This window comes from Schistocerca cancellata, chromosome 9 (assembly GCF_023864275.1).
Source record: "Schistocerca cancellata isolate TAMUIC-IGC-003103 chromosome 9, iqSchCanc2.1, whole genome shotgun sequence".
NCBI classification, from domain to species: domain Eukaryota; kingdom Metazoa; phylum Arthropoda; class Insecta; order Orthoptera; family Acrididae; genus Schistocerca; species Schistocerca cancellata.
In genome coordinates this window covers 126,602,586-126,616,101 of record NC_064634.1, presented here as the reverse complement: position 1 = coordinate 126,616,101, position 13,516 = coordinate 126,602,586, and the positions used below count along the sequence as shown (strand labels likewise).

The 13,516-nt window shown below is 40.3% G+C and overlaps 1 protein-coding gene across 1 annotated transcript in view; it reads left to right on the top strand.

Annotated features, from left to right (window-relative positions):
- Positions 1 to 13,516, top strand: part of LOC126101091 (nuclear receptor corepressor 1) — a 266,318-nt gene that overhangs the window by 234,342 nt on the left and 18,460 nt on the right. The window contains exons 12-16 of the mRNA XM_049911770.1: positions 2,895 to 3,169; positions 5,933 to 6,068; positions 7,314 to 7,609; positions 8,236 to 8,886; positions 10,042 to 10,299. Coding sequence (XP_049767727.1) covers positions 2,895 to 3,169; positions 5,933 to 6,068; positions 7,314 to 7,609; positions 8,236 to 8,886; positions 10,042 to 10,299 — 1,616 coding nt within the window. The remainder of the gene's footprint in view (positions 1 to 2,894; positions 3,170 to 5,932; positions 6,069 to 7,313; positions 7,610 to 8,235; positions 8,887 to 10,041; positions 10,300 to 13,516) is intronic.

Sequence of the window (13,516 nt, the reverse complement as noted above, 5' to 3'; positions counted from 1 at the left end):
TGGGAGCCTGATATTGATGAAGAAGTAGACCTACTTATGTGCTATATATCACTTAAAGATGGAACAAATAACAATTGGAAAGTAGATATGTTTAGTGAGAGAGAGAGAGAGAGAGAGAGAGAGAGAGAGAGAGAGAGAGACTCACTGTGAATAATTAGGTGACTGTTTCCATTTAGATCAGAGTCAATTCCACAGTTTTCATGTAGTCGCAGTGGTTGGTATTGTACAAATTCTTGTACTCAAACTGCTTTGATAACCTGTTTGGCTGTTATCAATCGAAGTATAAGGGACGATCAAACACTTTCCATTTGATGGCGTTGCTGCAGCATATATGCAACATAGTGCAACTCCATTGTGGTTGTATAAGCACCAGCATTTAAGCAAGGGATTAGTACGGCATTCGTGTCTCCAACATGCCTGCAGTAAATGCGGCAATGTGAACCGTGGCAACATTAGTACCAAATACATCCAAACAGGTCCAACATGCTGTTATATTTTTCTTGGCTACTGAAGGGCAAACATGGGTAGAAATCCCCTGGAGAATGAAGAATATGTATGTGAGCATGTCTCTTGAAAACCACTGTTGTGGAATGGCACACCAGGTTTCCTGCTGGGTGCTGCTGCTTCGTGATAGCACACCTCCACAATGGCAAATGATGTAATAAAGTAATAATGCCAACTCAAGTGGGAGATACTTGACTACTTGCCCTGTGCTCCTGACCTCTCCCCAAGTGATTATCACTCTTCGATCCCTTTAAAAAGACATTGAAGAGTTGATGAGTCTAGTTGGACAAGGGTGTGCAGCAGGCAGTTATGGACTTTTTTGTGTAACAGGACGTGGTGGTGTACCAATGGACACCTTCGGCCTCATACATTGGTGAGATGATTGCCTCAATGTTCATGGCAGTTTTGCCTGCCTGACGTATCAATTCTGGGTTGTAAGACCTTCAGAGGGAAGGTTTTTGATTGCCTCTTATGCGTCAGTGACAGTAAAAGTGTGGATCAATGTTCAGAAAACTTAGTGGTGAAGGCAATTCCTGGTAAAAGACAGGAAATTTGGGTTCAGATCCCAGTGTGGCACAAGTTTACAATCATCATACATGTTCATTCCATTACAAGTTCAACAAACCTGAACAATTTGCACTGGTATCATTTCATGCCATGGCCTCTCACTGATTTCATCTCAATCAATCCATTAATTTCAAATTGGTACAATTATGCCAATGCATAAAGGCTTGGAAAAAATTGCTACTCGGTTAATGGGAAGCAGCTCTTCTGAAATTGAGATATATGGAAAATACTGGAATTAATTGGAGCCTTTGATACTGTTTTGTCAATTTACCTAGACCTCAGCCTCGCAACCAAAGTGTGAACTTTCACTCGCTGGATAATGTTACACAAGTCCTACATTGTATAACCACAACCTACATTCTAGAAAATAATATAAACGCAAAAAGGTGTTGTCATTGTTATGTTCCTGTGTGAGTAATACATCACATCGCAAACTACAACACAATTAAGTCACTGGGGGAAGTCTCAGTTGACCGAAATAATGCCTACAACATAGGGAAGAAACCCAATTACAAGATAAGTGGTGAACATCTGAAGCACAGCACATCACATCATTGATGTATATACAACAAATACCAACAAGTGATATGAAATGGAATGAACACACACAAGCAGTATTTAGAGGATTTTGAAAGACTTAGATTTCTTGGAAGGGTTCTATGTAAGTGGAGTGCATCCATACAGGAAATCACATGAAAGATGCAAATGACGTCCTTGGGTTTGCTGCTGGATAATGTTGCACAAGTCCTACAATATTTCATCGAAACAACTGTTCAGTATTATCAAATGGTGTTAGATGCTGTCGTCATTGCTGCAAGATGCGACTGTTGAGGCTTAGGCAGTGGAGGCAAAATTTATTTGAACCATCAGACATGTACGAAGATAGCGTTCTTGGTGAACACTGCTGGGAGGCGAAGAGAGCCTTTCCTCAAGAGCACAGAAGGCAATGACGGTGCTGCCGGACTTTGCTGTGGTTAAAAGCTGAATTAATTCTCTGCATTGTACTGCATTAGATCAGAAAAGCAGGGGTTCTTGATTCTTTCATTTTAATTTAATGGCAGCCAGTGCTGAATTCCAGGCAGTGCTAGTTCAATCCTGCACATGCGACTGGGTAAACTGGATAAACCAGTAGTAACAGAGCACTGTATAAACATGGGGCTTCACGTGTTTAATGAGAGGACAGAATGTTATTCTCAGAATCATCATTCTGAGATTATGTTATCAAGGAGACCACACACACCTTTGTGGCAGACAGTGTTGTCAGTAAGGATGTGGGATTTCAACTAAGTATTGACTTGATTCGTTTATGTGGCATTTTTAATAACATTAATCATTTAATTTTGTTGCAAAAACAAAATATGTGTTGGACCAAATTGAATGTTGAATCAGAACCATCACAAGAATCATGATACCTACAATTATGCCAGGTATACCACCTAAGTTGCCTCACAAACTGATCCAAAGCTTCAACTTGTGTGGCCCATTCATACAGATAATTTTGTCTTGTTATGTACAGCCAACACAATCTAACTTTGATAAAGGATAAGAGAATTCATTCTCAGGTTTGTAGAATGAGTGTTGTATTCATGTGCTCTGTTTGCTAAATGATATTACTAATCCGTACACCATGTTATGGAATGTACATAGAGGCATGGTGCAGTTTAGAAAAGTGTGGATATACATTTAATCTCATAGATTTCAGCCAGAGTTTCTTCTTGTCATACGGTTTCAATTTTTATATTAGTTTATAAAAAAGTCAAGTTTTTTGATATTGCTGTGGATTATCTCTGAATTGATATAACTGTCATTGTATGTATCCACAGAGATTCCACCAAATGTGACAAAGTGCTGTTCGGCATGCTTTACACGCATCTCCCGGCGACTGTCACCACAGCAGGAGGAGTCTGACAGTGGTGTTCAGCGGTGGACAGAAGAAGAGACGGAGAGCTTAAAGCGTGGTCTTCGTGAACATGGCCTCAACTGGCCCAAATTGGCTGAATGTGTTGGCAGCTCGCGTACGCAACAACAGTGCCGGAACTTCTACAACAATTACCGGAAAAAGCTTAATCTTGACCTTCTTGTCCAGGAGTACAATAAGGTAAGTGTCCTGTCATCGGGACTAAGTGAAGCATCCAGATCAAAGCATAATATTGTGGTTTCAGATAAGCTTTTTTGACAGTGGATGTATTTCTGGCAGGTATTATGAAGAAGAACTGTAGAAAAATCACTGAAAGATTTCTTTGTTATTTCAGACAAAAATATGCATAAATTGATTTAAATATATCATTCTAGCATCCAAATGAAAGGGGCCGAAGTGCAATAAGTTTAACAGTGATATGTGCAAATGCAAAACATTTAAAAAAAATTAAATCAATTAAAATAAATGACTAACATCCTTTGCCTTTGGTTCATGAAATGTCATACATTAGGTGATGGTGAGTCCCCAGTTGTCGTTAATACAGTTGTTTGTTTCCCTTTTTTTATATCCTCACCATTATTTATCCTAATTCATTTTTAGAACTTTTTTAAAATTGCGGGATATCTTCAGTCACAACTTGTGAATCTTGAAGAGCTTTCGCTTTGAAATGCATAAAGGAAAATGAAAAACCAAAATGCAGACAGTTGGTGGACTTCTATTCATAAAATGTATACAGTGTATCTGACACCAATTGACATAGTCAGTAATACATTATCAGAATTTTGTCCTTTAGTTTTGCAGGTCAATCTTTGGAAACACTGATCAGTTGTTATACTCAAGAATTAGGAATAAAACTCACATTGTGTTCCTATGAAAAGACTATTTTTCTCTCTTGCTATGATGGGGCAAAAAATGTACCTTGTTCTTTAGAATTGTTCTTGGTGCATACCATATGGATATTTGTTGTCAGTCCGTACATTCTGTGGGGCCTTTCCAGTATGAATTGCCAATTTTGTGAACTTCACTGCTGCCATTTGGGTATGAGCGTATTTATTGTGTCAGTAAATATTTGTGAAAGCTAAAACTAGTTTTCTCACCTAGGCTATATTAATTTTGAAATATGTTATTCTATGTGACTATGTAGGCTTTCTTGGCATATTAAGAGATCAGGTTCTTGTTGGGTCTTCATCTGTATCAAACTGTCATCTCCACAAAATATTTCCATTGTCCACCTGGCTGCCATCATCAAGTGAGAAAAGCTAAGCCACTCTCGCCAATAACCGTGAATGACGAAACCTTTATACACAGTGAAAATACGAAAGCGCATTCACTAAGGTAATGCGCAGGCATTAAATTGTTGCTGCTGCCTCCTGGCACAAGAAGAGTTGCAACACTTCCATTGGTAAATACTGTTGAAAAACAATATCATCATCATCAGCCAATTCAATCATTAAATGATGTGGCCTCTTCGAGTCATGGCATCTGAATCAGCTGGCAATGGATAATAATATTTTCTCTTGAAGAGAGAAACAATATATTGTTAAAATATTCTCTTCGAGAGAAAGAGAAATAATATATTGTTAAATATTATTACCCATTGCCAGCTGATTCAGATGCCGTTGTTTCTTGATATCTAATAAAACTGGATTCCAAGTTTTACTTGGCAGGTATCCATTATCACATTGCAACCACTAGTGTCTCATTGTATAACATCCTGTGTTGCTTTATCACGCAATGCTCAGCCACGATAGACTTGTCAGCTTGTAACAATTGCATACAGCGATGATGATCAACACAACTGTGTATTTTGTAAACACCAGGGTTCCTCAAACCTATATCGTCTTTAACAGATCCAATAAGTGCTCTAATCTTAGCTGATGGACAGAATAAACATCTAATTTCATGTTTCTTCAGTGCCCTACCTATCTTGGCAGACATGTTCCCAGCGTATGGAAGAAAAGCCACAGAACAAAAAGTGTCTTCAACTGGTTTAGATAGTAGTCCAAACTCAAAAGCATGTCAAATTTGTCCTTCCACGTAGCTGTTGTGGTTGAACACTTCCTTAATATGTTGCAGCTCTTGTAGATTTTCATCATCCAAGACAGCATATGCTCCTGTGACATATGATATCCCGGATGCTGAGAATTTACCATAAGAGTTGCAACATCTTAAGGACATTTTTAATCACAACAGCTATACGGAGAGACAGATTCAATGTGCTTTTGAGTTTAGACCAGTACCTAAACCAGCTGAAGAGACTTCTAGTTTTGTGACTTTCCTTCCATATGCTTGGGAACATGTCTGCTGAGATAAGTAGGGTGCTGAAGAAACATGAAGTCAGATGTTTATTCTGTCTACCAACTAAGATTAGAGCACTTTGTGGATATAAGTTAGAGGAACCCCGGGGATTTACAAAATACCATGTGAATGCGGTAAAATACACATTGGCAAAACTATTCATACCATCAATGACAGCTGTGTTGATCATCATCGCCATATGCAATTGTTACAACCTGACAAATCTGTCATGGCTGAGCACTGCCTTACAGAGGGACATAGGATGCTATACAGTGAGATACAAGTGATTGCAAATGGCTCGTATCATTGGGATTGTTTTAAAATGATCTGCAAAATCAGAACAGGTAATATAATTAACCATGATAATGGATACCTGTCAAGTAAAACAATATGAAGAAACAACAGCATCTGAATCGGCCAGCTATGAGTAATAATTTTTATCAATATATCATTTTTTGACAGTATTCATCACTTGAGGTGCTGTAACTCTATGATTTTTATCCTTTACAAAGCTTATTTATACTTTGCAACCAGTTTGAAGAAACGTGTTGCAGATTGATCAGTTTTACTTATTTTAATATCCACTGTTAAATATATTTATGCATCTGTACAAAACAGTTTGTAAGTAGCAAATGTTTCTTACAGGTTCATTTGGGGGAAGAACGCAAACCTACGGTAACGGATGAAGAAGAATCAGGATCAAGCACTTCCTCTTGTGATGAGCCAGTGGGAGGACCTCCACTGGATAATAGTGACACAGACAGTGCTGCTTCTCCAACAGGTTGGTCTCAAGCAGGTTTTCAGTATGCAATACATACAGTATGTAATACAGAATATTGATCTAGGATGAGGGAACAAAAAGAGATATTGTTAATGATCACTGTGCAGTTACCAGCGGCATACAAATGTGAAGTGTCCTAAAGATAAGAAGTAAAGGAGTATAAAAAATAAAGAGCATAATTATTTTCCTAGATACGTGTAGAGTTATTCATGGGTAAAACATATAAACTTAAGAGTCCTCCATGTCCAGTATGTTTTGTTGGTATTCTCTGAACTTATATTGTACCAGAATCCCCCCTCAGTGCTTAAATAAATATACCCAGTGTTTGAGTCTTAGTTGCAAGTCATTGTGTATAATCCAGTCTTTCTCCTCAAACAAGTTTTTTATCATCAGATACTTTTGGTACTTCATAATATTTTTACTTGATTTACAAGCCTTATGCCATTTCTATGTCTTAATTTTCTTTTATTGTTCCTATTTTATGGCTAACTTACGATGCTGCCAATGTTGTGTTTTCTATACTGATTTATTCTGCAAGCTGTCTTGTGATGATTGCTGGACATCATTTTTACTAACATCCATTGCAGTAACACTATTACTAAGAGTTCCAATCTGTTCGTGAATATTTTCCCTTGTCTTTGTTCTTGTTTTTATGTCGAACTGGAACGTCTCTCATTTTTTATCGTCTCTCAGTACCTAATGGCCATTGATTTCAGATTGTTAGGATTAAGTTTTGAAGTAGAAGCAACTCAGTAAAGTGTAAGGAAGGCTGAGATTAGAGAACACAATTGGAGCAAAAGGCTGATGGGAGGTGTGTAGCTGGGATTAGTCAGAGAAGACAAATAGATGGAAAGAACAGTTGTACATGGAATGTATTGGAGCGAAAGTTTGGCGGGGTAAATAGGGAGGAGGCAGGAGAAAAGTGTGTAAAGCAAAAGGATAAAATGTTAAAGAATGAGAAGAAAGTAATGGAATAGTGGGAGAAAAATGTAGTGGAGATGTAATTGGAGGGAAAATAAGTGAGTTCTCGGAAATGAAACCGTAATCTAAACATGAGCTGTAAGTAAGAGCTGACGAAAGATGTTCCAAAGTAAGGACATTCATATTTCAGTTAGCAGCAAATGGAATTCTGGTGAGTAGAGTGGTGAAATTGATAGTCTTGTTATGTTGCAGAGAACTTACTGCAGCTACTTTTTTGTACAGTATTGCAACTAGTGGAAGCATTAACACAATGACTGCTTGCAGGTGAACAGAACGGTCCTATGCCCAGCAATAGTAGTGGCCAGGATGAAGGTACTGTGGAGCGGCCAAAGCAACTTTCGAGTACACCGTCATCCCCAACACAGATGGCTGCTCCCACGGGAACTGTGACACCTGCAGCTAGCGTTGCAAACCGTTGTGATGAATCCCAACAGCAACAGCAGCAGCAGCAGCAACAACAACAACAACCACCACAGCAGCAGTCTACTGCTACTGCTACTGCTACTGCTACTGCATCCACGCCAGCCCCTACAAAGGAGGATTATGACAGTTCTGCCACAGTATGTGTTATTTGAAGTTCTGAGATCCTTAAACAAGCCATTACATTGCTTCCAATCTAATGCAAAGTCTGTTGATAATTAATAAAAGGTATCAGGACTTACTTTCTTAGTAGTTGTTGTAAGAAACAAAGGCTATACTAGTTATTGTCAACTTGCATTTTCACATTCAAAGAGATGCTGAGTAACTGTGTACGCACTCATTCACATACGTGTTTTAAAACACCCTTACATAGTGTTTGAGACATATTGGGTGAGTGTGAAATTCTTATTGAAAAATGACCCACAGTTTTGCAAGGTTTTTTTGTGATCTTATTTCTGCAGTTCTCTGCATACCGTAACCAAACAGCTGCAGAGACATCTTTTGTTTAAGTGAAAGGAAGATCTCTGAACATTATTTTTTGTTTATTTGCTTTTTGAATAACTTCTTTATCAGTTCACCAACCACAGACAATGTGCAGTGCCTGGGAATGTTATCTGATGATTTGTCCCTTATTTAGATTTCTTTTTTGTATCAATATGTCATCTTCCACAGTTTAGTGTACGAATTATACTCTTTTGCAGCATTATGTGTAGAGTACCACATTTACAATAGACTATGGTTGTTATTTTTTTTATTTCCATTTCAGGAGACAGCAGATGAAGGTCAAGGAGGAGCAGACACGGAGGCAGGTGCTAATAACCGACAGTCCCCTGGCAAGAGTTTCGTACCACAACAGCAACCACCACAACCGACAGTAACACCTTCACAGATGCCACCTGTGTCGCAACAGCAACTGCAGGTACCAGCTGCAGTAGAAAATGGTCCTACCTCTCCATCACCTGTGAGATCTGTGAAGGATCTGATGCTGGGTATGATCGAAATACAACTTGCAAAAAGCAATGGTGGGAGCAGTAATTCGTGTGCTCCTACGGGCTCGGTCGGCGGGACACCGACAATTTCCTCGATCCTCGGCGGTGGCGAATTGCGACAGCAATTGCCCGTCCAGCAACACGGGCCACCTGCACCGCCTCCAGTGGTGGCAGCCTCATCGCCCGGCCCAGAGGTCTCTTTTGTGCGAGAGTACCCTCGACCACAGTTGGCTACCCTCTCGGTGGTCAGTGCGCATCCGCAGCAAGTGCAGCCACATCAGCATCATCTGGTGCCGCCTCCACCACATGGCCATAGCCTGCCCCACCAACATGGACATCCACCGCCACCAGCACAGCAGCTGCTGCAGCACTCGCAAGCCACCATCACCCCTGTCGACATACCGAAGGAGGGTCTTGTTGTTGTCCAGGTAATGCTAGTAACTTAAATATGTACTGGTAATGACTTCCTTGTTATTTAGAGTTTATATTGTATGTGATAGAAAAAAGTAAGGAAATTGGAGGCTAGAGCAACATTTGGGGAATTTTGACAGAAATTATGAAACTTGTTGAAGTTAAATTGTCACTATTTTATTCTGTTGTTGACTTTACTGTGACACACACTTCCAACAAAAACAGCCAATAGTTTTACCTGTATATTTTCTGCTGTATTACTTTTGTGTATACTGTCCTTCAACACAAACACATTTTTTTCCACTAGTTAACCAGCTTAGTGATTCCTCCAACAGCCAGTTGCGCACATACTGCATTATCCTGGAGTTAGTTACCACTTGAGGCTTGCTTCGTGGGTCCAAACAAGTGAACATCACATGGGGTAAATCAGTTGGGAGTTGAAGTGGCTCAATTGAATATGGTGGAGACTAGTTTGTTTATGCTCATGCGTGCTGTGAGTAGACTACCAGTATCGTTTCTTGCAGTATCCGCCTTTCACATCGAATGGACTCTGTTTTCGTGAAGAAAATCAATAAAGAACACACTTTTTGAAGCCTGAGAGATGGTTAAAACTTTCCCTGCTGATAGATGATTACTGGCATCGTCCAGAATGAAGAACCCTCTTACCTATTTCTCCACACAGTACTCATTCTGTTCCTCTCTGGTGAAACATAGCTGACCAATGTGTCATTGCAGGTTAAAAATCATTTTGTAAACTCCTTTTTTTCCTTGTCATACTACTCACATTATGTTGACAGATATTCAGGCATACTTTTCTCTGTGACTAACCGAAGAGTCTTGGGACCCAAGACCATGTGATATCACTGATATTTTTTGAGAATGGATTGTATAGTCCCATCACATATAAACTTCGATGCGATCTCAAGAGCAGTAGAGCACAAGTCGCCGTCCACTAGATTACAACTGGCAACTTTGTTGTCATTAGTGTCACACTTAAGACATGATGATTGTGTGTAGTTTTCTTATAACATCTCAACCATTGCCAAATTTTTTGTTCCATTAAAAACTTGCACCCTTGGAAATACTTGGTAGCCACTATAAGATGCTTCCCCCCATCAAGACACATATAGTAAAATGTTGCATTTAATTGCAGAGACTTGTAATTTCAACAGGTACAGCAGGCAATGCGGGAGCGTCCTGAACCAGAGCCTGTAACACTAGACCTGAGCCTGAAGAAGCCACGGGATTGCAGTCCGAGTCCATTGACGTCTGCATCGTCGGTGTCATCTCGAGGCCCTTCACCTGCTCCTCATTCTCCCTATCACTTACCACCCCCTGCCCATAGCAAACACCCAATGGTACCACACCATACACCAGCGCAGGCTGCAGCAGTTTACCGTGCGGCTCCTGACCAGTACTATCAGCATCAGGTATTGAGCTGTTCTTTTGCTGTACTGATTATAAGACACTTTGTTGATAACTGATACAAAACTAAATATGGTATGATCTTCAGAAGTAATATATTGTGATCTGGTGTCCACTAATGCTGGAAGATATTTACTAGCACATTTTAAGATATAGTGGATGGTAAAGGTAAGAGGAGAGTGCAATGGTTGGTGCAGCGATATCAGAAATTTGTGTACTGGAAAGGAGGAAGGGATTTAATGTTGGAGATTACTGTAAATTAGTTTTGGTGATTTGTGTGGTGGAGACAGAATTTAAATATCTCATGTTATACATAACTACTCCTTGAACAAGATTTTATGAACTTTTGATATAGGTTTTATTTCTGTTCTGATGTGGATGGGTTAAGTTACCCACCACAAATTGTGTCACGAAATTGTAACCCTGGATAGTTGATGCCAGTAGGAACCAAAATTACTAATGTCGTTTAATCGACAACCCACAATTATTAAACTACGGAAACTTGGTGCTACACGCTCCGATTGGCTGCGGGATTGCCCTGTTGCTGGATACTCTGGACAACGCGTGACTGCGGATGCTTTGCCAGCCGGAGATTGCGATGTATCCAAGGCAGCCCACATGCTCGGTGGTAGCATGCCAGCCTTCCATTCTGGGGGCTTGGGAGCAAATCTGCTGGGGTCCCGACTCATCTATTGTAGTTTCATGATAAGAAGTACTGGGAACAAGCCCGTCAACAGCTTTTAGTTCGTGTACAGAAAGTTTTCTACAAATTGTGTTGGCCCTGAAAAGGCCCTTTTTTGTAGCTAGGACAATTGTTTACTTAAAGCAGGCACTCGAACTGGTGACCCTCTAATGCGACGCAAGCTTGGTAACATCGAACAGTGTTTTGCCCTGATTTGATTGGCGGCATTATGAATGCAATTCATTCATTCCTTTTAGTTTCTAGGTGGTTCACGACCGGGTGAGTGAATTAGATCCTTGAAGAATCCCCACAGGAAAAAGTCTGGTGGCATGAGGCCTGGTGATTGCAGGGGCCATGTCCTATGAGCATATCTGCCAATTATCTGGCCATCAAAGATTGCATTTAAATATCTGCGCAAAGCACAACTGTTATGTACCGGTACCCCATCATGCTGCAACCACATGCATAGCCGTATGTTCAGGGGAACATCTTCCAGCAGGCCGGATAGAGTTTCTTGCAAAAAGTGAAGGTAATTTGCCCTGTAAGTCAAGAAGGTAGACGGACCTGCCCAATCAGATGGTCACCCACTACACCTGCCCAAATCTTGAACGAAAATCATTGCTGGTGTTCGTGGACGTATGTGATGTTAGGATTTCCCCTTGCCCATTAATGAACTTTTGAGTGTTGTAAAGGCCATCACAATGGAAGGTGCACTCATTGGTCAACAACACAATGGCGGGGAAGTTGGGATCTCGTGGAACACATTGCAGAAAGCACCAGCAAAACCCTAGCCTGTGTTCATAGTCCGCCTCAGGATTTAGGTCCTGGACAGGCTGGAAACTAAATGGATGCTGGTCGTCATCGCTCAAAACCTCCCAGACTAACTATTGAGTGACCTACATGTCACATCCAATTGCTTGAAAACTTGTCATAGGTGCTTCCTCGAAGTGCTCGAGAACAGTCTCTTCAAATGCAGCATCCTGTTGTGTTTGAGGTCTTCCAGCGTCACCGTGATATCCTGCTAACAAGCCTGTTTTGCCAAGGTGCTGGTGAATTGCGTAAACGTTTGCGGGTGTGGGTGGCGTCTTGCTGAGTCCATTCCTCATACAACTGTCAAGCTTCATGCGCATTACCATCGGCTAGTCCATAGACAAAAACCATATGTCATTGTTCTTCAAGCGAATACTGTGCCACCATGCTTACTTTATGACTAAATCATAGGTGATGTGTGTGCGCTCTAAAGCCTAGCTTATGTGTGCATACCTATGACATGAAGTTGAAAGAACCAGCAAGTCCTATTTGATACATGTGCATATCACTTTGGGGCAATGATGGGGACATTTGTATGTGTGAAATGACAACCATAGTGCTGCCTGTCAACTGACAAACGACAACTTGATGATCCCATGGCAAATCAGACTGCAGGGCGTGTGTGTGTGTGTGTGTGTGTGTGTGTGTGTGTGTGTGTGTGTGTTTTTGGACTATACACAGCACTTTATTAAAAAAGCCTTTCCCTTTTTCACTTGTTCATACAAAATAAGGTTTGTATGAACAAGTGAAAAAGGAAGCGCTTTTTTAATAAAGTGCTATGTATAGTCCAAATAGTTTTTATCGTCATTGATATTTGTGGAGAGAGGTAATAAGTCATTTATTTGAAGTTAGATAGAGAATTCAGTGTGGCAAAGAGAAATGGGAAATTTTGAAGTACGTGATTTGCGTAAATAAACATCGACAAATTTTTTATTGATGAAAGTGCATGTATACAGTGTGTCATTTATGTTTTCATTACAGAATGTCAGAAACTGTCTCTTTGCTTGTTAAAGATGACATCAGAATAATGTGCTCCCATTTTCTATTCACATTCTAATAGCCTGTTATGGATACTCTGGAATGCTCGGTGTAGAATGTCTCCGGGAATGGCAGTGATTTTGCCTTCAATCATCTGTTTCAGTTCCTGGATAGTAGTAGAATGTGTGCAGTACACCTTGTTTGTAAGATGCCCTACAGGAAGGAATCACATTCACTAAGATCAGGGGATCTGACAGGCCACGGAATGTCACCTTTACTTGAAATGATGTGCCTTCCAAATAATTGTCATACAGCTTCTATTGATTGTCAAGCACTGTGGGATGTGGCTCTGTCCTGCTGAAACCACGTTCTTGATGTTAAGACCATGCAGTCTCAGTGTAAAGAACGTTTCAAGCATATGACTATATAAAGTAGATGTTACTGTTTTTGCAGTGCCATCTTCCCATTCAAAGAAATACAGGCATGACATGATACAGCACACCTTTCTGTAACCTCGGTACTATGTAATGGGTGCTTATGGAACACTCAGTGTTTTTTTTTCCTGTACCCAGTAACGGAAATTTCCGTTTAACATATCTCTTTCTGTGGAAGTGGCCTCTGTCTAACATCTGTATGTTGTTAAAAAAACTGGTATTCTCATTGATTTTAGACAAACTTGTTTGCTAACGCCCTGTGCAACACAGGGCCTCGTGGATTTGTTTGCTGCACAATCTGTAACTTTAATTCTTACA